At 41.7% G+C, this 23,694-nt stretch overlaps 1 protein-coding gene across 1 annotated transcript; it reads right to left on the reverse strand.

Annotated features, from left to right (window-relative positions):
* Positions 1 to 1,016: 1,016 nt before the first annotated feature.
* Positions 1,017 to 23,452, reverse strand: Tnfsf4 (TNF superfamily member 4). Its single transcript, XM_048421265.3, is given in 3 exon segments — positions 1,017 to 3,676; positions 6,086 to 6,128; positions 23,165 to 23,452. Coding segments are annotated over 3 exon segments (597 nt in total). The 5' UTR covers positions 23,324 to 23,452; the 3' UTR covers positions 1,017 to 3,281.
* Positions 23,453 to 23,694: the final 242 nt, after the last annotated feature.

Genomic DNA, 23,694 nt, shown 5'->3' on the forward strand with positions numbered 1-23,694 from the left:
TTATTAATAATGAAGATATCATTACATAATTCCAATGATAGATCTTGAAAAAACTGAGAAAGAAGAACATTCCTGGAGAGAGAAACTGTCCCCCCGCTGGAGATGGTTATTAGCATGCCAAAAATCAAAACTGTACTGTTTGTTGCTTTATTGTTCAAAGCATTGAGAAAGTTCTCAGTGTTTAAATATTGGAACCAGATCAGGGCTTGTTGAGTTCCTAGTGGTGGTCTTTGTCACAGAGGGGGAAGGAGACTGTGTAGTCCTAGACTACACCAGTGCCAGAGCAGTGGACAGAGAAAGGGTGTGAATACCAAGAAAGGTAGAGCATAGAAAAGGCAGGCTGGGAGAAGGGAAGAGGAGATGAGGAAAGGGGAGCAAAAAGGAGGAGAGAAGGAAAGGCAACGGGAAATGAAGAGAAGGGAAGGAGAGAGTAAGAAAGGGGAAGAGGGGGGAGGGAAGGGAGGAGAAGGAAATGAAGAGAAGGGAAAGAGAGAGTAAGAAAGGGGAAGGGAGGAGGGGGAAATGAAGAGAAGGGAAGAGAGGGGGAGAAGAAAAAGAAAGAGAAAAGGGGAAGGGAAGGAGAGTCCAAAGAAACTAAGGCTAAAAAGCACTTAGAGAAGAGAGAGTCATAAATATCAAGATTCCTGTGGCCATATGATGTCACAAAAGCCACTCATACTTGTGACCTCTTTTTGAGACAGCAAGTAAATGCTACCAGGCAGAGGGGACCTAATTCTCAGATTATCCAGGGCTAGACGTGAGATGAAAAGCCCTGTATGCCCCTGTATGCTTGAAAGAACCGAGCATAGCCAGAAACCGTAAACTGTGAGCAAGGGCCCTGACTTCCAGCTCAGCCAGCCCCTGGACAGAGGCAGGCAAGGAAGCCAGAAAGCTTGCTCCCTCCTCATGCTTATGAGGAACATATCAGGATATGTTGAAAAGAAACACAAAGAAAAACAACACTCTAACCACCAATGAATTTTAAGGTCTTTTATTCTATCCGTGTAAACACCAACAGTATTATTATCTATATTGCTAACATTAATATTTATACTCTCTGAGTCAGGAATGCACTGAATACAAAATTATGGCTTAAAAACCAGGAAACCACCTGATAAGCTTAAGAACATATTATGATTGACATTCCAAAAGGAACTTAATACAGTGTGTAGTTACAGTTAATATCTTAAAAATTAAAGGAATTTTTTACCTTCATTAAGAAAAAAAGACTCCTCCCTGTATCATCCAGTAAACAATGCCAGTAGATAACAGCGGGTAACTTTTCGGGACAGAGTTATCAAGAAGCCTAAGGGAAAATGTGTAGCTTGCGAAGAGCAGACAAGAGAACAAAGAACAAAACCCAAATCGTCCCCCCCCCCCAAAAAAAACAGCTTCCATTCAGTCAAAGAGAAAGTTACCCAACACAGAGACATTTAGCTTGTGGGATATCCTAGGCTAATGTTATGAACATAATGTTCCAAACTGTTAGACATTTCATGGGTTTTTTCGGTCAGGTTACTAGGGGAAGCAGAATGCAGAAATAGAACGCCATTTGTCCAAGGTCACTTGCTTTGTGACTGAGTCAAATTTAGATTTCCTGGCTCCTGTTTTCCTACTCAGTTCCTATTTCCTGAATCTCTTCATTGTGTAAAGTACAGGGTTAATTGTTCCTTTGGAAGAATTGATAAGGAAACTGAGACACAGACCACGCATGGAGTCAGGTAGGTGATTGAGTCTGGCACATGCTCACAATATCCCAGAGTGGTTAACAGAGACCAGTACAAAAGGAGCAGGCCAGGTGTGCTCCAGGGGAGGGAGGTTCCAGAGCAGAGGCCATGGCACTCAAGACAACAACCAACAGAACAGTGATGCTTAGATTAGACCTGTGCACTGCACATCTGTAAAAACAAACAGACTTAAATCCCAAACTTAAAAAGCAAAACATGTATTTTCTTAAATATTAACCCATAGTTATAAACAATTGCTTTTTCAACTGTCACTTATTAGGTAAGAACAACTTTACAAAACATAGTCAATAACCAAAACTGAATACACACACACACACACACACACACACACACACAAATCTCCTGAGTCACCAAGACAAAGATCACAGAATATTTTACCCCAAGTAATTAATGTAAAACATTCAGCCCAATGTGTGGCCCACAGTAGGCTTTCCAGTAGTAATACCTATGGTTATCTGATGCTCAAACTCTTTTATGTAGCATTTTTATCCAACTCTTTTCATAACAGATTGAAACAGAGTGGGGAATATAATTATAGATCGACGCTTAAGAGAAAATACAAAATTATCAGATAAAAAACCAAATATAACTGAACTAGCTTACTTAATACAAAGATTAATAGACTTCAAGCTTCCTGGAGGTTCAAGAGATAATTGCTTTGTTGTAACACAGTGTAATCCTTAGGGGGATACAGAATCATCTAGAGAGATTTTGTGATGCGTTGTATCTGCTATTGAAAATGGCCAGAAAATACTACAATGTAAAAATTTATCAAAAATTTATATGGAAGTTTTGGAAGAGAGAACTTATAAATCAGTCTTCAGACTGTGAAAATCCTCATCCTGAAACATCCAGTTCACTATTATTCTGTATAATAAAAATAACCTTAGGGGCGAACTATTCCACCACCGATGAGACTTTTTGGGTGGAATCATAGCCCCAGGAGAGTTCTTCAAAGGGAGTTTTCTATTATGTGTGTTTGGAGGCCAAGAAAGAAAAGCGATAGCAGGAGACCCAGAGTGTCACTTAAACAGCTGTCTTCCAGTCCTGGTTTCCACAGGGCGCTCTTCCTTCTGAGCACCCATAAAATGAAAGAGGGCTTTCAGCAACTTGTAAACATTAATCACTTTAGCCTTGGAGAGGGCACTTCAGCTGTCACTGGTTGGTGGACACCACCCTTTTCCAGATTCATAGCCACTCATTCCTTGCTCTTTCTTTTGACAATGCCGAAAGTCTAGAAAATAGTAGCCAAGTGCTGTTTTCAGTGACAAAAGTTTTTTACAATAATCTTCTGACCAGCAGAAACAATGTATCTTGAAGAGACATTTATTTTCTCATTCCCAGAAGGTCTCTTAGTAGGCTCAAGGCAATCATGGGATTGTGAGGTCAACTGCCCCGTAGGACAGGTTTTAAATATCCCTGAGTGAGGAAGTAGGGTAGGATCTGCATTTGGTCACATCTCCTACGGTTGAACTGGATGGACTCATCTCTCCCAAGAAGAAACCTGTGTCCTGCCCACCCACAGAGTGGAATTCACAGTGGCACCTGGTTCATGGTGTTATCATGAGATCGTCAATGGGCACAGAATCCACCAGGTGTTAGCAGGACAACAAACAATTCCCCATCATTTATCTGGAGGTTTTCGCAGGAAGTATCAGGAGCATTTATAGTCAAGTAAACTATATCTTTGAAGGCCAAAGAGGCTACCAAAGTGAAGTCAACCCTTTGACCATCGTTAATCATGGGCAGAGGGACGGGACTTCGACCCTTTCGGAAATGAAGGTTGATCTTGACCTCCTGGAAAAAAGAGCCCTTCATGTAGATGAGATAAAGCCCATCACAGGTGATGGCAATCGAGTTGTTCTTCACCTCCATGGTTTGATACTCATTCCTGGGTAGGCTGATGAATAGTCTCCCATTCTCACACCCTAAAAAGAATTGAAAACAAGATTATTCCTAAGCAAAATATGCGACAAGAACCTTCCAATACAGCTAGATCAGGTGAAGAGAAAACTAATAGGGAAGGAGATTTTGGAAGGAAAGCAAAGGAGCACTGTGGTGTACCAATGTCTGGAACCTGCTGTACCCGTGGACAGAGTGGAGAGGTTGCAGCCATTGTCACCTCAGACATGTAGCAGGGAAGACAGGTTCCGAGTTTTCCTGATTTTTCCAAAACAAGAAATGCTAGCCTCTTTGGTATTTACTTTCCAGTTGAGTGGATAGACTACAGCAAAGGTTAGCAGCGAGACAACGGGGCCTTCATTGCCATAGTCCTACCATCTCTTAATTAGCTCTCAAAGCAACTGCACTTAATCACTTCCTATGCCTTCCCATTCGACCATGGAATAGAGATTTTCCATATGGCACCAGGAATCAGATTCACTGACAGCATGTCTAGTGGTCTTTGCCAGTGGTCAAACAAGTCCAGGAATGCAGCCAGGCACAGGTACTTGTGGGATCAAAGTGGGCTCGGTCCCAGGAAACAGAGAGCCCTGGAACACAGCCATGTTTCTTACTTCTTCCTTCTACCTTCTATAACCAGCATTTCCTGGAAGGTAGCTTGGGAAGAGTCATTGCCACAGAGAAAGAAAAGGAAGAGGAAGAAAAAGGGGAGAAGGACAAGAAAGGGGGAGAACAGAACAAGCAACTGCTTTGCTAGCTTTTGCTGAGTCTTTTAGAAGTAAGCGTAGATATGATAAAGGAAGATTATTGACTCTACTCTGGAAAGAAAAGGGGGGATATCAACATAGAATAAAAAAGTAGATTCAATCTGAGGGTTCGAGGGGAGAGCATTCAGTCTAAGGATTCATAGGGACGGAATCGTCCTTTTGATCTGAGATTCCGCACAGGTCAGAAGTGGTGTCTGGCTGCTCTGCTCCTCTGATCTTTCAATACTAACCCCTATATCTGATTCCAGGTTGTTATTATTAAGACCAATTAAAATTCACACTACAAACATCCCAAAGCCTAAGTTTCTTGTAGTTCTGCATCAGCCTGAATATTGTCTTGAAGGGCTAACCAACTACATCTTACTACTCTGACTCATGCTCCTTGGTGATAGGAAACAACAGCCCCCAATGCAGACCCCAGTTCAATAATTCTTACTTTGTACCAGACCCGGGAGCTGTACTTTGAATCGAAAATAAGAATGACTTATTAAGACAAAATGTACTTCCCATTCAGCTTGGAGAACTTAATAAATTCTTGACAGCTCATATAAAAACTTCCAGTGGTTGGCAGAGACCAAGGACCCAAACGATACTCTCTTGATCAAAGTATCAGTTTTTCTTCATATACCTCTTCCTCCCCCCCCCCCCCCCCCCGCCGCCCCACTCGCCCCAGCTCTCACTATCGTGTTAGAGTAGAAGAGAACTGTCACGGGTCTTTCAGTAGTATAGCCTTAGAATCCTTGGATGAAAACAAAGTGAAATTCCTACCCCCCCCCAAAAAAAAACACTTTTCTGGGAGGATTAAGAATGGCACATTAAGTACAGAGACAGGAACTGCATTGGTCACTAATCTCTTTTTTTTTCCCTGAAAAAAAAATAATATTCAAATTCAAACTCCAACAATTTGGGAACTTGCTTAAGGGAAATGGCAGGTCCTGTCATCTAGGAAAGTTAAGATACCACAGAAAAGAGCCTAGGGAAAGCATGGGCATGAGACTGTGGAGACAGCTCAGTCAGTAAGCTATCTGCTGCACACGATGATCTGAGTTCAGTTCATCACACCAGAGAGAGAGAGAGAGAAGGAGACAGGGAAGGAGAGAGGGAGGGGAGGGGAGGGAAAAGGGAAGGGGAAAGGGAAGGGGGGAAAAGGGAAGGGGGAAAAGGGAAGGGAAGGAAGGGAAGGGAGGGGAGGGGAGGGGAGGGGAGGGGAGGGGAGGGGAGGGAAGGGAAGGGAAGGGGAGGGGAGGGGAGGGAAGGGAAGGGAAGGGGAAGGGAAGGGAAGGGAAGGGAAGGGAAGGGAAGGGAAGGGAAGGGAAGGGAAGGGAAGGGAAGGGAAGGGAAGGGAAGGGAAGGGAAGGGAAGGGAAGGGAAGGGAGAAACGCCAGGCATGCTGACACAGTGGTGAGTAGAAGCACAGCCCTGAGGAGGCAGAGACAGTGGATCCCTGGAGTTTGCCAGCCAGTCTGTTTGGCTCCGTCAATGAGCTAGTTTCAGTGTAAGACTGTCTCAAATTAAAAGCTGAAGAGTAATTAAGGAAGACACCCAGTGCCAACCTCCAACTCCACAAGCACATACTCACACATGCACTCATAAACACAGACATGCATGTACCACACAGATATACAAAAGAACTACATGAAGATAAATTAAACTTTCGGTAATACTTACTGGTAACTTGTGCTCTGAGACTTTGGATTGGAGGATACTTCACCTAAGGAAGAAGAAAACATGAATATTTAGAAAAAAAGAAAGGTGAAATGAATACAGCCGTCCGCAGGAAAAATACTTGACAAAAGACAGTTGTTGTTGTTGTTGTTGTTTTAAGATTTGACCCAGACTGGCTATACAGCTCTTGGTTTCCTACAACTACAGCATCTCTTCTGATAAGGAATGGCAATTCTGCTCTATCATGCGAGAATCTGAAATCTGTCTGCCAAACTCTTTTTTTTTTTTTTTTTTTTGGTATACTAAGTAGATTCACAGGGTCCCAATCCTCCATTTAAATAGCAGCACTCATTAGAAAATCCCTCAGAGAATCAACCACTCCACCAGGGGCACAGACTCCCAGAACATACTAAAAGAAAGTTCCAGAAGTTTTTGTGTGCTTTCTCTTCCACAGGAGTAAACACATTCTATTTTCAAGGGGCTAAACAACCTGCTCTAACTAACCCTTAAAAGCACAGTTTGCATGTAGCCAGCTTATTTATATATTTAATAATTTATTTAGTGTGTGCACATGCATGTGTGTGTGTGTGTGCAACTCTGTGTGTGTGTGTGTGTGTGTGTGTGTATGTATGTACATGTGTGTAGAGATCTGAAGTCAATTTTCAGGAGTCAGTCTCTCATTCCATCATGTGAGTTCATCATATCAATCTCTAGCCCTTAGGTTCAGTAGCAAATACCAAGAACCAACTGAGCCACTTTGATGGACCTTTTTTAAAAGATGTAGTTTCTCATTAATTAGCTTTATGTATTATTTGTTGTTTTGTGTGTGTGTGTGTGCGCACGCGCACACACACGCACACACGCCCGCGTTCACATATGCCACGGCACATGAGTGTATGTCAGAGGATAATTTTATAGACTCAGTTCTCTCCTTCCAGCTTAGTTTCAGCGGATCAAACTCAGGTTGTCATGCTGACGCCAGTGCATTTACCCACTGAGCCATCCCACTAGCCAATTAGCTGTTCAAACGCCTTGAATCTTTCCTTTCTCTTCAACAACTTGAAAAACCTAACATGAGCCAAGTTGGCACATGAAAGTAAGAAGTAAAACAGTAAGGACAAGAAGCTTGGAGATAAAAACACACAGGATTTGATAGCCGTAAAGACAAAGAAACTTAAATTGGAGCAAGGTTAAAGATCTATTAAGTAAAATACATGGGGTAGAACCATATGTAAAGAATATTTGCATCTGTTAAAAACCAGAAACGTTCCTGTGAACACTGAATAATTCTCAAAGAAGGCACCAAGAAACCATGCTGTCTCTGGAAAAAAAAAATGATTTGAAGCCTGAGGTCAGGAAAAGTAGGGATCCTTTTTACAATATGATGTATTCCCTACTAACAGAGAAAATAGAAAGAAAAAAATGCCCACTCGTCCGGCCAGAAATAACAACCACAGGTTATTTTTGGCAGAATGTCCTCATAGAAGGCATGGGAGAAACTTGTTTTCATGCCCTGAGCAGTGGAATCCCTGCTTCCCACTCTCCTGGCAGACTACTAGCCTCAGTCAAGAGGATTCCACTGAGGACTCCCACACACAATGAGGAATCCCCTACTTCTCTTTTAAATATTATCCTGGGCCTTCCTGAACTAAAATCAACAGGCTGCGTAAGGAGGAAGGGCGGCTTTCCCGAGCCCTGCAATCCCTGGACTGAAGAACAGCAGTGATGTAATGTGCTGAGCATGTGGAGGGACACGGACTTGGATAGAAATGGGAGTCTTGTCTGCCACCCCTTGCTGTGCTGCTGCTTTGTGCTCTAGGACATGTTCTAGAAGAAGACCTCCAGAAGACCCATTACCCTCCCTACTATAATTCCCTAGACAAATGTTCCTGTGCTCTGGGGCTGGTTGGTACCAATACCCGTTGTCAGAAGCAATCTACCCAGAGGCCCAGGGCTCAACATAACATGCTGTTCCTGGGTTTTGGTACCAGACAAGCAAGTAATGAGTAGTCATAGATTAAGTATCACAAGCTCCCGAGGCATCAGATTGTCGTCTTTAAAAAAACCACAATACCGTGGGCATCCATTTCAGAACCAGCTTTTCATGGTATATATCTTTAAACTCCCTCAAACAACAATAACAGCAAATAAGGAAACAAGCAAATAAAATAAAACTAGTCCAGTGTGATGGCACAAAGCTTTAATCCCAGTACAAGAGGCAGATGGATCTTATCCTGGTCTCTATATTGAGTTCCAGGTAACCAGAACTACACGGTAAGATTGTATCTCAAAACACAAAAGCAAAACTAGAGTGGCAACTCTGAGTTAACAAGTTACCTACAAATGAAGGGAGCAGGAGGTTTCCCAGTTCACAAAATACTTCAATCTCTGATCTCAAAGTTGAGGGTTGATTTCTTCTCTTTTTTTTTTTCCTTTTTTTTTTTAAGGTGCTAGGTATTGAGCCCAGTAGCTTTCACATTCTAGAAGAGAGCTTCCCCAATCCTACCATTGAGCCACACTTCTAGGCCTTCTAGAAACCTTTGGTTTGGTTTGTGACATTGTCTTCTCAACTTTGAACTCATTAACTTTGAACAAGGTTTAATTATTTTGACTGACTTTGCAAGACTCTAAAAGGTTCTATAGTGTGTGTACATGTGTGCAGATTTCTATCTCTTTGTTGCCCTGATGTTGTAGGGGTAGCAATGACCAAAAGGGCATCTTCTGGGACTGAGATACCGAGAGGCAGCCAGGAAAGCACACGTGACTTCCTCCGCTGGTTTGATCTACTGCAGCCCTGAACACCCTGTTCCTTCTCCCAAAGGTCACACAGAGTGGAAATTTGCATATCTTCAGAAGTCTCTTAGAAACAATCTAGTGAATTCAGGTAGTCTTATGAAATGCAAAAAGGTGATCCTTCCTGCTCCCAGAACTTTCTGCTCTCCTTCTGCACTCCTCATACTCAGCCCAGAGACAGTCACCCCTACCCTGGCCAGAGATGCTCCCACAATGCCCAGAGACATCCTGCGCAGTTCAGAGACATTCACCCCAGCTCCTAGCCAGCATCATGCTTGGCCTGGCTGCAACCTCCTTCTCAAGCTTTACATATACCCTTTCGCATATTATGATTAAATTAACTCTTTTCTTTAAGTCCCTTCCCCTTGAATGAAGAACCAGATAGGACAAGACAAAGAACAGATTGGTTGGCCTCAGATTTGATTCAAATTGTGGCTTCTCTGGCTTTGTGAGTTTGGATAAAAGATACAAAACATTTCTCAACTTTCATACAAGTGACTATAAGGCTTCATACTGCAATTGGAAGGCACCAAGAGATAACAGTGTAGTTTAAGGAAAATAACATTTACCACCCAGCAGTTTGCCTGACACAAATGCTCAGGAATTCCTGCTTATTCTCTTCTCTATTTCCAGGATGTCTACCCATCAGCTTCTGCCCATCGGGTTCACAAGCCCAGTCCCAAAACAAATCCTTGATGCTTGACAGCTGTATCGCCATAACAAATATTTTAAGATATTTTGTTCATACAAAAACTTACAGAAGCTGCAATAATAACTACCAATACTTGGATGCAACCAAAAATTTTGGAAAAGATAAAACTATGGAGCAGCCACAAGGTGACCATTATTTTCAGTGCTAACAGGAAGTGAGTCATCTGGCCATGAAAAGCTGTGGAGAAAACTTCACTTTGTATATCTTTGTAAAAGAACCATCAACGAAGGCTACGCTCCGCGGGATTCCAGTTGTAAAACATTTTGGTTGAAGCAAATTTATACAGACTAAAAAATCTGGGGATGCCCAAGGTCAGGACCTGGGGTGGTGAACATTGAGTAGTGTAAAAATACGGAACGGTTGGGCGCCACTCTGTAAAAATAAGGAACGGCAGGCTGTGTTCCCGTCCGGATCCCGGCTAGCTTACCCCTGAAATAATTACACAGAAACTGTATTCTTTTAAACACTGCTTGGCCCATTAGTTTCAGCCTCTTATTGGCTAACTCTCACATCTGAGTAGAGGCAACACAGGAGATGTTTGGGGATAGTGGAGTTATAATTGGGGAATATGTGTCATTATACATTAGTTAAACCATAGAATATAGAAAGAACAGTATCAAAAGTGAACCTTATAGTAAAACAAAATCACTCTTGACTGATAATATCTTCAATGACTATGAGTCTCATCTCCCCTACTTAGACTATTTTGTTGTAACCCTATAGAAAATTGTTTTCAGCCTGCTGATTTTCAGTTTCTTATCTGTGAAATATAGGAATAGAAAAAGTATTGTCTCTGAAGGCTGGTGTTAGATTGAATGAGATTTTGTGTGTGAATAGTAAACACTTGACATGACATATTTAAGGGGTCAACAAATATCAGCTATTGTTCTTTGATGCACAGAAAACAAGGTCAATGTCATTTTTATGATTTATCCTCCATAACGCTGTATTTGATATATGAAAAATGAAAGCATAAATTAAAGAATAAAACAAAACTACCAAAGTCCTTGAATCAAGTTCTCTCTGTGTAACCCAGAAAGGACCTGAGCCTAATAAGAAAGTGTTCCAGAAGCAATCCAAAGACATCTGGTCTACCACCACGTATTAAACACCATGACTGAATACCAAGAAGAACAAAAACCCACAGGGCGTTTCCAGACACCAAGGAAACTAGGAGATATCAAAGAGTCAGAGGCTTCCACACAATCACAGCTTGCAGAACAGCATTTTCTTACTCTGCAAAGTGTGAAGGTCTCTCCTCACCTTCACAATTGAAGATCAAATTCCAGAATTATCCAGCACTGAGTACAGTCTGGGGTTTACATAGGATTGTCTCAGAAGCACATGAAAGGTACAGAAGAAGTCATCTTCTTGTGGAAGCTAATGTCTCAGAAGAAGAAATTAAAGCCCATGGAAGTGAAGGGATTTGACTCCTGCCCCCAATTCCACTACAATTTTTATATCATCCAATGATTTTTTTTTCTTCTTCACTTGCTTAGGTTGGTAGGGATTGAATTCAAGGTCTTGTCCATGTAAGGCAAGTTCTCTACCACTGAGCCATAACTTCTGTTCTTTCTTTCTCTTTTTTCCTCTCTTTTTTCTTTCTTTCTTTCTTTCCTTTCTTTATTTCTTTCTTCCTTCCTTCCTTCCTTTTTTTTTTTAAGAGAGGGTCTCACTAAGTTTCCCAGGCTGGCCTAGAACTTACTTTCTATCCCACAATGTCCTTGAACTTTGAGCCTTCTGCCTCAGTCTCCTAACTGGAGACTGAAGCTCTATGGCACCAGATCCGACATAAATTTTTCCGCATGAATGAATATGAAATGAAGAGAAACTGCCTTGAAGATTGTATTATTATCCCATGCCTGTGTTCTTGTATCCACTTCAGCACCGGTGCTGAAGAGAAAAGGTGCCTTCCAGCAGATTAACAATAACTTTATTGTGATGACACCCAGGGAAAACCCAGAATCTATGCTTTCTCCTCAGGTGTCAGAACTGCTACAGATGAAGAAAATAAGAAGGAAGGAGACAGAGAAGGAGGGAGGGAGGGAGAGAGAGAGAGAGAGAGAGGCAGGAAGAAAGGGAGCAAAGGAGCAAGGGAGGAAGGGAGCGAAGGAGGAAGAGAGAAAGGAAGAAAAAGCAAGTGATCCCAGGGTCAACTCAGTACCCAGGTGGCAAGTACAAGGTATTTGACAACCGACTATGTGTTGTATATATCATTTCTGGGGACAGCTAATGACACCACAGGGAGTTAGTCTGGTGGTTCTTAAATTCTAAGATACATTAGAATCTCCAAGGAAATTTGTGAAAAACAAAAGTAGAAGTGGTCAACTTATTCACAAAGCCCTGACTCAAAAGGTCTGGGTTGCCAGACGTGGTGGAACATGCCTTAAACACCAGCAGAGAGGCAGAGGCAGAGGCAGAGGCAGGTGGATCTCTGGGAGTTCAAGGTCATCCTAATCTATATGGCAAGTTCCTGGCAAGTTAGGGGGCTATATAGTGAGACCCTGTCTCAAAGAAAGAAATAAAAAGGAATTCACAGTTTGGAAATTGCTAAGTCATCAACTTCTGAAGGCTGAAATCAAGAGAGAAGACTTTTAATAAGCACTGCGGTAGGTAGTGGGGGACTGGTGCTTAGGAAATGCTTGCTGTTCCCAGAGAGCTATCCAATACATAGATGGATGATATTATTTTATGGTTTGACTAAAAGCAGCAGCAAGCTATTAGGCATTGTTTGACATAATGAGATCAGGTTATATCCATTCTGAAGATAGCATAATTTTGGTTTTCTTTATCCCTGAATAAAATTCCATACTATACGTGTCCTTTGTCTTTAATTATTCGTCTGCCTTTAGATTAAATGAAATAAGCCAGATTCAAAGACAGAAATACTACAAGTTCTCTAATAATGTGGAATCTATATTTATGTGTTTCTCATAAAAATAGAACAAGGGCTTGGGCAGCGGTGGTGCACACCTTTAATCCCAGCCAGTACATGGGAGGCAGAGGCAGGCAGATCTCTGAGTTTGAGGTCAGCCTGGTCTACAGAGTGAATTCCAGGACAGCCAGGGATACGCAGTGAAAAAAAAGAAAGAAAGAAGAAAAAAAGGGAGAGAGAAAGGGAGAGAGAGAGAAGCAAAGAAAGAAAGGAAAAGGACCTTAAGAAGGAAGGAAAAGTATAAAAGAGAGGAGAAAGAGAAAATGAGACAGTAAAGGAATGTGTGTGTGTGTGTGTGTGTGTGTGTGTGTGTGAGAGAGAGAGAGAGAGAGAGAGAGAGAGAGAGAGAGAGAAATTGGGACCATTTGGGAATAGGAAAAGGAGCAGCAAGGAATGGGAATGATTGATAGTAAAGGTCTATGAGTGAGGTAAATGAGAACAAAGTATAATAATACAAATACATAAAAATTTTGCAGTGAAACACTTTACTTGTGTGTTAACTAAATACTTTAAAACTAAATATTACTATGTGATATCCATGATACTCAACTTTGTAACACAAAGAACATTCACACTCTTTGGTTTTGACAAATTTGTATTGCATTCATAAAAGTTGTGTCTATACACGAAAACTTTAGGAACTATCAACAAGCAACGCATTCCCCAGAGTTCCAGAAAATGCAAACAAAATTATCTCATGGTTTGGTAGCACAAGGAGAAAACACCTAGATCTAGCTTTTGAAAGAGGGAAGATTGAGATCAGCGAAGAAACTCCACTATGAGCCGACGGAAACACCTCCAAATAAGGCCATTCTCCGCAGAGTTAAGAAAAGGGGAAACAGAATCGAGAATTTCTGACAGTGCCATGCACTCAGATAATCTTGTTGAATCCATCACCTTTTTTTCCCCTGCTTGAAATCACCCTATGACACATAACAATTACCTGTAGTTAGAAATAGGAGAATGAGAACCAAAGCTGTTTGGGGCTGGTTAAGGAGTAAAAGGTACTGAGTTCAGAGTTACAATACTCACTCTTCCCTTTGTTCCACGATACCTTAAAAATAGTTCATAAAAAAAAGCATTTATCTGGCATGCAAAACTGATTTAAACTGTTTTAACTATTACTAAATAAGATTAAAAATTCAAATTTGAGGATAACGGTCAAAATACTCAGATTTAAAAATACCCCGAAATTCTCCAAAAGTAACTCCTCAGGCAGACATTCCTGTAGGTTCTCAATGTAGATCCCAAGATCAGCACCATCACGTGGGCTCTGACTGGGTGTACCTGTCAGAGAAGGGGATAGCAAGCCCACAGACAAGCTCAAGCGGGTGCGTGGAGGAGCTGGAATTACATAATTTCTTGGCATGTTTAATAACATAGAAGAAAGAATCCAATGCATGGTCCTTCTCCAGCTGCTCATCCCCCTTCCCCAGGAAGGTAACAATGTCTGAAGAGATCATCTTTGGAGAGCGTGAGCTTCTGATTCTGACTCAATGGGATATGACATAATGCTGTTGACCTTATACTCATCTGGCATTTTTCTGGAAGAGGGGTAACTGTGCCAGGAGCAAATGTTACTCATCCCATATGAAACCAGGAAGTAGACTCTGCAGTCATATTTGGAGCTTGCTATTCCTCACTCAATATCAGGGCACAATGTAAAAATCTTGAGGGGGCACATGAATGACCTGTGAGTCACTTAAGGAGGCTGGGAAATCCGAGACAATTAATGCCCCATGCCACCTCCTCTGTGACAGAGTTGCTGTTCCCACCTTGAACTTCCACCATCGGAGGAGATCTGAGAAGTCGTGAAAGCACAGCCTAGTAAGTTCTTAAGCTGCTATTCAAAAAAGAATAGTGGGATTTTTCACACTTCTGTACTAAAGTGGACTTGGAGAGTAGAATTCCCAGCTTGAGGGTTTATTGTGTATTTCATGAAGCAGCCTGTTGCAAAGACTGAGCTCTGCCTCTGATCAAAAGAACTCAGAACCTCGTATAGGGAAATGATTGGAATAGGAACAGGCAAAATCTTGGCCAAGAAATCTTTAATATTCATAAAAACTTATCCCTAAAGTTACATTCTCTTAAAGACAGAGGCAGTGGCTTTGTAAACCTTGCTTTGAAAAGTTTGTAGAACTTTTTGTGAACATTAATTCTCTCCCCCAAAAAATTTTCTTCATGTTCACCCTGAATTCACTGCCAGCATCTAACTCAGCTTTGCCTTCCTCTGGACTGCACAGCCTGCTGTAAACCTAATGGTCTGCTCTTTTAACCATCCCCACTCTTGTTGTCAAACTGCTTCGTGCCAGCTGTGTGTGACTCCCTAGAGGAACTCACCACTCTCTGTCCCAGAGAGCACGGACTGTGGTTTCATTGTCTCTGGTTCCTAACTGTAATCTCAGGTATCCAACCAAACAACAAAAACAGCCAAAAGTATGCACGTGAACCGAATATTAAAATACATGAAGAAGTATGTGACTGAGCTAACAAACTAATACTTTGCATCCTCAAAGGCAAGACATTCTTATAGTAAGATTTCCTACTCCAAATTTTCTGGGGGATTCTTCACATAACACTGATGGAAGGATTACCAAAACATTTCTCTCTTCCTTCCCCCTCAGTGATTGAGAAGGTCTCCGTTTAAATATTCTTGCACTAATTTAGCACCTAAGCAACTGTAAGAGTACTTTTACAATTCACCCGCTGTATCAGCACGCTTCCTGCCAGGCCTCAAATATAATGTCATTCTGTAATTAAATTTGCTGAGATGGTCAATTCATCTTTCAGACCAGGCTGGACCTAAGCCAGCAACTGTGTGGTCACATGAAAGATAACAGTGTCTCTTGTAACACTGTCCATTGCCCATGATGGTTGAAATTGTCCTGGACATCTTTCAATATAAGGAAAGCAGCAAAAGCCCTGCCGTTGGTATCTTCTACTGGGAGTCACCCATTTCTAATCTCACATACTATATAAGAAGGGACCACTGCTTAAAAAGGCAATCTAGTAGATGGGGCTGGGCATCAGACAACAGTAGGGATTTCCTGGTTTCTGTACTGAGTCTAGAACAAATTCTTTCCCTTTCTGGCCTTTTAATATCCTCATCTCTATGTCCACCCTCAAACAAAATGACTGCACTGCAGCACCTCGTGACAGCTCCATTGCAGAAGTTCATCAAGTCATGTCACAGAATCCCAAAGACTAGTCTCCAAACAGTGTATCATGAGACCTTCTGGAACACAGATCTTAACACAGACCATGCGGACTTAAGAAAAGCTCCAGCCCCCCTTCCTCCTGAGAAGAGATCTCCCACTGGTAAGTAATGAACAGTCAAGGGCAGGGCATACCTAGTGCAGTGAGCTGCCGAGATTCATCGGCACAAGGCTGAACTCGGCATGTGCTCTGGGGGAAAATGAGGTTGACGAAGATAAATAATGAAGGATAAAATCCCAAGATTATAGCAGCATGCCCTTCAAACGCAAGTCTGCCTAAAACTCAGAATGTGTCCTTATTTGGAAATAGATATAAACAGAGTTTTTACAGATATAAGCAGTCAAAATGACACCAACAGCATTAGGGTAGGTCCTAGATCTAACATGACTGGTTCTCTTCAAAGAAAAAGAGAGGTTCCCCCAAAACAAGAAGGTAGCCATGTGAAGGGTAGAGGTTGCTGTGAAATCAAAGAACCTGAAGGATTTTTGGCAACCATTCAAAGTGAGAAAGAAGTAAGGAAGGATTCCTGCCTAGAGCCTTTAGCAAGAGCATGACCTTTCCAGCATCTCCAACCTTCAGGACTGTGAGGACCAAGTCTTGTCAATTATAGCCTCTCAGTTTGTGATACCGAACTACAGATGCCCCCAGGAAACCACTGAGCAGTTGAATGTGCATTTGTAGGTAGTGTAGAAATCACATAACATAGCATCACATTAATTACTTGACTTGGTGTTTTATAGAGACTAAACATATGTTTTGCAATTGATTTTACAAAGCAGCAAGGCCTTATTTTCCTCCCTTGCTGGTTATGTTAATGTTTCTTTATACTTTCTAATATTAACTGTCACTATTAAAACCTTTGTCTGCCTACTTATCTGAATTCCAGGGTCCTGCTGCTGCTGCCTGCAGGGAAGCCCTGCCCTCAGTGTCTATTACTTAAACACACCGGAGTCCTCAATATGTTTCCCACCAACACAATGCTATACTTTGTAATTAAGGCTTTTATCCATAATATTTATTAAACAATGTGAAAATAATTAATGCGAGAGTCTCTTTTTCTATCTTCGTAAGTTAGTGGGCATACTTAAAAATGGTATCAAGAGCCAGGTGGTGGCAACACACACCTTTAATCCCAGCACTCTGGAGGCAGAGGAAGCCTGGTTTACAGATCGAGTTCCAGGACAGATCCAAATCTACACAAGGAAACCCCGTCTCAAAAAAAAAAAATACAAAAATACAAATTGTTATCAAAGGCAAAATTGTACAACTTGATGCACCTATGGGACATCTCAGATGAGTCATTTCAGTGTTTCCAATGTTGTGAGCCAGACCACATAATCTTCTGCTGTTCAACAGCCAAGTCTCTGGAGAATTGGAAAACGAGAATGAACCTCAAAAAAACTGAAATAGCATGCTCCATGTATTGTAATCCTGTAACTGTAGATTTTTTCCAAAAAGAATATTGACTTATTTATTTATATGCATGTGCCTGCCTGAGGTTTTGTGCACCGTGCCCACAGAGGCCAGACGAAGGTCAGATCTCCTGAAACTGGATCCCAGGTGGCTATGAGCCACTTGGTAGGGGTGCCAGGAACCAGATGAAGTCCTCAGAATAGCACCAAGCACGCTTATCCACTAAGCCATCTCTCCAACCCTGAATGCCAGACGTCTGAACCCCACATTTAGCCAGACCCTGAACATAATAACACTTCACAGCTTCATAATTCCCCCATCCCCCTTCTGTCTGCTTTTATTCTCTACTACAGCCATAAACAAGTCTTAATTAGAACTCTACGTTTAAAACAAAGAAAGGAAGAAAACAGAGCTCTTTCCAAGGTGGATTTTTTAATTCCCAAGTTTACAATACAGAAATCAAGTCTATGAAGCTATAATTAATCTTAGCATGGTATGCCTGCTGAGTTATGAGCTGCAGTTGAATGTAATTGAATGTCTGCATTGACATCCACACACACCCACTACAAAGTAAATGATTATGCAGCAGTGTGGTTATGTAAATATGCCCATGAATAGCAATAATAATCTTGGCATTTGTGAAGCTTGGTTCTCAAATGGGTGATCCTCCCAACCAAGTTCCAATTTCAAACGTCTTAAACTGAAATGCAGGGAATTGGCTCAGGGTCATGAAGCTAAAAGCTTGGAACAAGCCAGACGTCTGGTTCCTGGTTCACTGGGTACTTAGTAACACTTCAACGCCTCTGCCTGAAGTCTCAGGTGATCTTCTGTATTTCTGAAGTATTTCTGCTTCTTCATTTGGAAAGCATCAAAACTAGCAAAGCACGGGATGTTAGAGATTCCAGTTTCAAACTAACTCTTCTGTCTATTTCATCAATGGCGATGGAGAGAGATGCGTGCTACATCACAGCCAGGGGTTTTGCTGTCGTCATTTTCTTTTTACTGTTAAGTCATAATAACCCTGTGGTGGCTCCTCTGACTCACATGATCACAAAATATTAGTGCTCATTTTCCAGGAGCACAAAACCCCTGAAATGGGAAGAAAGTGGCATGCTCTTTGAGACTGTAGAGCACAGAGGTCGTTGTTACCAAAATGAAAAGAAGACGCAAGGCAGGGTTGCTAACCCCTTGGCAAGCCTGGGTCTTCAGTGCTAGTAGCTGTGGGCAACGGTCAACAAAGATAAGGTAAGGAAATCATATCCATAGGCTGGCATGTGTTTGTATCTATATGTGCTTTTGTGGGTGACACTTTTCAACCCAATTCCGATTCGCATTCTTCTGTCCTAATTTAAAGACTTGGATCAGAACATACATGTACCTAAATTGCTTGTTTAGAAAACACCATCACTGTAAGAACAAAAATAATATTTCCCAATAATGTCCCTCCTCATCTATGAGAAAGAGCACTTGATTCCTGGGAAGAGGGTTTTATCTTAGACCAGCAGAGGTTACTAAATTAATTTGGTTAAAAAGGAAGGCAGGCTGCCTTTAAGATGTTAGGAGATGGTTAGTTTTACTGTGGTGCCCCCTAGTGCCAGGGAAGAGTAGGTTAGTTTCTGTATTGCCAGGTTTCAGATTCCAAGCCAAGTAGGAAAATGTGAAGAATCATTAGTGTTCGTAACTGCCCCCTCTGGCATAAAATAGGAGAAATCAAGTTTTCCAACACGATTTACAAGATCCTGTGCCATTCACACCTGCCTAGATCTTCAGCTTCATCTCCTACCTTCACTCTCTGTGAACACTCAAAGTCAGCCATGTTGAATGATTTGCTAGTGTGCCTCCCCTCCCCCATTGCTCCTGTCTGTGTAGGAAATTCCACTCTTCTCTCAAACATCAGTTGAATTATTTAGTCTCTTTCTTCAGCTCTACTGACTCCCCTCACACATACTCAGACATCTTGGACAAGCCTTCATCCTCCGCTCCTCTCCTCTTGCCCCTTGAGCAAGTTTCCACATGTCTGTTGCCTCTTTGCCTCACCTTAAATCTGACCATTAATCCAAAGAATTTAAAACAGAAACAAAGCATTCTCCATGCAGGCACCCTATACTTCCAATAGTATCCTATATAAAAAGGCACTCAGAATGAAAGTAACGATGCCCTAGCTGACAAAAAGAAGTCTAGTATAGGAGTCAAATTTGCCTAGTTAATTAAGTACATAGGTGATCATGAGCAATTTACCTACCTTCTTTTGGCCTCTATTTTTTATTTTTATAAAAGACTGGCTAATACCTCCTCAAAACCTCAAAATCTTTGGGCTATTTCATTAATACTCACTATCAGAGCCTCAAATTCTTTATGATGAATTAATTTAACACTTCAGATGTTCTTTTTTTAATTCTCAATGAGTTGCTCAAAAAAAGCAAATTTTACTTGCATTTGAAATGATTTTATATATGTGGTTGAATAATTTCTAAGGAAAAGCCATGTTTGATTACATGTAGTCATTTAAAATAAGCTAATTCTAGACACAGAATTAAGGCAAATTCCTCTTTCCAGTATTTAACAATACAAAAATAAATTGTTGAAGTTATGATATGAAACATCACCAAGAAACTAAATTCTAATTTTGGTTCTTCTTGACACAAACCACTTCTGCTTTTCCCAGCGGAAAAAAAAAAGCAAGAAGAAGGTGGAATTGGTTAAGGAAAAAGTCCTTAACTCTGAAAAAAAAAAGGTCACGATAAAGGTGACACAGTGCTTGGAAGACTTCAACAGCCCCAGAACACACAAATATAATTTACAAAAGTGTCTCACAGGCTGGGGAGATAGTTCAGATGATATGACATTTGCCTAGAAAATATGAGAAACTAAATTCAATCCCCAGAACTCACATAAAAATGCCAGGCATAATAGTGTGTGCTTGTAATCCTAGTTCTGCAAAGGTAGAGACAGGAAGATCTTTGGGTTCCACTCACCAGACAGTCTAGCCTAACTGGTGCTCTCCAGACCAATGAGAGATGTTGTTAATGAGAGGAGGAGGCACTTTTGAAGATGACATTCGAGTTCGTTCTCTGGCCTCCACGTGCAACTGCCGATACACATACAGTCTTATACACCAAAGCAAGCACGCACTCATAAACCCATACATATGCATACATTTGCACATACACCCCCACAAAAACTACAATAAAAATAATAGAGATAAAAGGCTTCTCACCTCCTAGACCAGTTTTCCTTCTGCTATTGCTTCCTAGTTAAAGTTACAGATAAGACCAAAGCCTGGCACTTTACAGGGTACCTCATGGCAATGCCCAGTGTGTAGGGTCAGCAGCCGCAGCCTTTGGTTTTCTAATTCAAGCCACTGATATTCTAGAGTCTTCGTGTCCTTCCTCATTCTAAATGGGGCATTTTATGAACTCAGAATAGGTTATTTACATAAATCAGAAAGAAAGTGTACGCAGGAAAATAGGATTTCTTCCAGACTAGTCTTAAAAGCCAAGAAAGCTGTACATTTGGGCACAGAAATCTGCTAACACACTTTTTCTGTTCCTTCAGCACTCGGCTTATTCTTTGAAATGCCATGTTCATTATCTGCTAAGCTGAAAAGGACCTCAGTGTCCATCTCATTCAGTCACCTGGGCTTACCAAAGAGAAAACCAGGACCCAAAGGAGAAAGTGAACTAATTGCACGAGATGCAGGTGAAGACTCTCCTTCCTTTCTTTCTTTCTTTCTTTCTTTCTTTCTTTCTTTCTTTCTTTCTTTTTCTTTCCTTTTTTTTTTTTTTGTGGCGGGCATGGGGGAGAGTACATTCCAAAGACAAAAACTGCTCTTCATATATGTGAATGACATTTAACAGTAATTATTATTACTAAATAAATTTAACAGCCAGATCAAGTTTAGAAGCTGTAACTTCAGAATCTTGAATGTAGATAATTAAGGCTAAAAAGCAAAGCTAAGAAATAAGGGGGAGAGACAGGATTTTTTTCAAAATACTTTGCTCTCACAACAGGAAAAAAAAAAAAGACAGTTTTCCTGGTATAGAATATGCTTTGCAATTCAGTTTCCCCTGACACAGCACTGTAACATGTGTCTCCCAGGAGAGCTTTAATTGCATCATCCCCACCACCTGATCCACCCGCAACCACAACACCAAACATCGGTGTTCTCAAGTGTTACCGGCCCCTTTGTCAGAGATACTATCTTTCCCCTCTCATCTCTCCTCCATCAATACAATTTGACCAAGTTCCAGGGCAAATACATTCAACCTGACTATGCTCTCCTCCCCTTAATAAGTGAGACTAAAGAGAAGGATTCATAGCATTGCCCAGGTCCTACGACAGTGTAAAAGTACTAGATAACTAAGCCCCCAGACCATCTCTATCAAGAGCCATCAGGTTGCTTATTTCATGAGCAGACAGTGTCAATGTTCGATGTACCTCTCCTAACTTCTGATTCTATTTCTGAGCCAAGACGCCAGAAAACCAATTCCCTCCTAGATTGCAGCTTAACTCAAGGACCTAGAGATGTGGCTTTGGTTTGATTCCCCACCTCTGCTATAGAGTTGCTGGTGACGTGAATAAAGGACCCCTATTCTTTCCATGCCCTGGGGGGACACCGAACACAGAGGCCCCAGGCACCAGCCCTTTATGCCTCTTTCACTTTTTGCTCCCTCTTCTTCTTCCCCAATGCCCTTGTGTGCCTGGTTACCCTTGACTGGGGCCTTGTATCCTGTCTTCATCAACCCACAGAGTAAGGAAACACACAGCCCAAGACTCCCTGACCTATTCAACGCACTCAGCTAGTCTATTTTTGGTTACTCTGTTTGTTTTCTTCTCAAAAGAACCTAATTCCGGTCTGTATCTTAGGCATCCTACCATGGACACAGAACTCTACCCTGGTGCCTTCTCCGCAAAGTGACTCCTTGTCATCCAGAGTCCTGAGGAAAGAGGACCAGTACGGCGGTGCTCTAATTGGTAAAGCAGACTTGAACGTACACTTTCTAATTTATACTCTCTGTAGTTATGTAAATAACCTATTCTGCGTTCATAAAATGCCCCATTTAGAATGAAGAAAGACATGCCAGCTACATTTCTGGAGTTTGTAGACACAAGTGGCAAGCACCCGACACGGTTCAGCAGTCGTGAACACATACACTCCCACCAGCTTCTATATACTGAAAACCCCACTTCCTGTAAACAAAGACAAGCCCAGGCATTTGCCTGGACTCTTCATCATATCCTGGTTTAATCTGAGGTAGCTGTACCTCTGACATGTCCATTAAAAATAAGTTCCATTTTGCCTGTCATCTATCACAGAAAGATTTCCTGAGATAAAGCAAACACTAAGGAAGTAACTATAAAGCCAGATCCAAAAGGAGGTTCAAGGGAGACTTCAGACAGTTAGTTACCTTCTACAATGAAGAACATTAAAAAAAAGAAAAGAAAAGAAAAGAAAAAAATGGCTATGAGATGAAGTCATATGAGCACATACACCAACAGATATGCATACACATGTTGCAGCCTTCAGATAAAAAGCCAGTGATGGGAAAGGGCCGAATATCGACACCTTCAGGGTTATCAAAGAATCAGGTCTCTTGAATATCTGTAGGTGCGTATGAGAACATCTGTTACTGATCTCTTCTTTGTATTGATTCCTTGGTTTGATAGTTGTTACCAAGAAGGATAGGCAAAGCAGTGACCCAAAGCTTCAGGGTGACAGCTCACCAAGACACATTTGGATTTTTACATTACAAAGAAAAAGACAAAAAAAACTAACCTAAAAGCAGGGCAAAGCAGCGTTTCTCTGCCCTTCAGCCTGCCCTGCCTCTGCTCCTGTTGAGCTAGGACGGGAAGGAAACACCAAAGGGCATCTGACCACACATTACAATCACCTGGTGGCAATGGCAGGGCCCTCACCAGTTTTAGCGTTCGATTATTTCCAGGAAACTGCAGCTGTTGTAACTGCCATTCAGCAAGAGCTGGAGAAGAAGCGACACCCAGCGATGTATCTTACCGGAGAAGGATAGAGGTGCAGGCAAATGTAGAGCAGGCATAGGAGCAGCCCCACTCCCTGAATCCCAGAGACCACCATCGATAGCTTCTTCCACTTGATTCTTGGCCTTGATCCACTTTCCAGATGCTCGTCCAGGGGCTGAACCCCTTCCCTTTCCATCTTCACAGTCTGTGTGCAGAAAAGGTGCAGATCTGGGGAAGGGGAACCTGGGGAAGACTGGTCTTTACCACAGAGAAGATAAGGGCACAGCCAAGCCTGTGGGTCAGAAGATAGACAAAGGTCCCAGAACCTGAGACAACAGGCAATTGAAGGAGTGAGGCAGACTCTCTCAGTTTTAACTCTGCAGCTTTTGCAGGCGGGGGAACTTCTATGTGACTAATCTGAATTTCCCCTTTACTTTCTTTCTTTTTTTTTTTTCCCTCTGGGCTAACAGGGAGTTGTTTTTGTGGCATTCCAGTTATGAATCGAGTGACTTCAAAATGATAGTCACAAACATGTGCTATTAGGTTTTTTATTGCAGTTAAGTTTTT

This window comes from Myodes glareolus, chromosome 5 (genome assembly GCF_982192425.1).
Source record: "Myodes glareolus chromosome 5, mMyoGla1.1, whole genome shotgun sequence".
Taxonomy (NCBI): Eukaryota; Metazoa; Chordata; class Mammalia; order Rodentia; family Cricetidae; genus Myodes; species Myodes glareolus.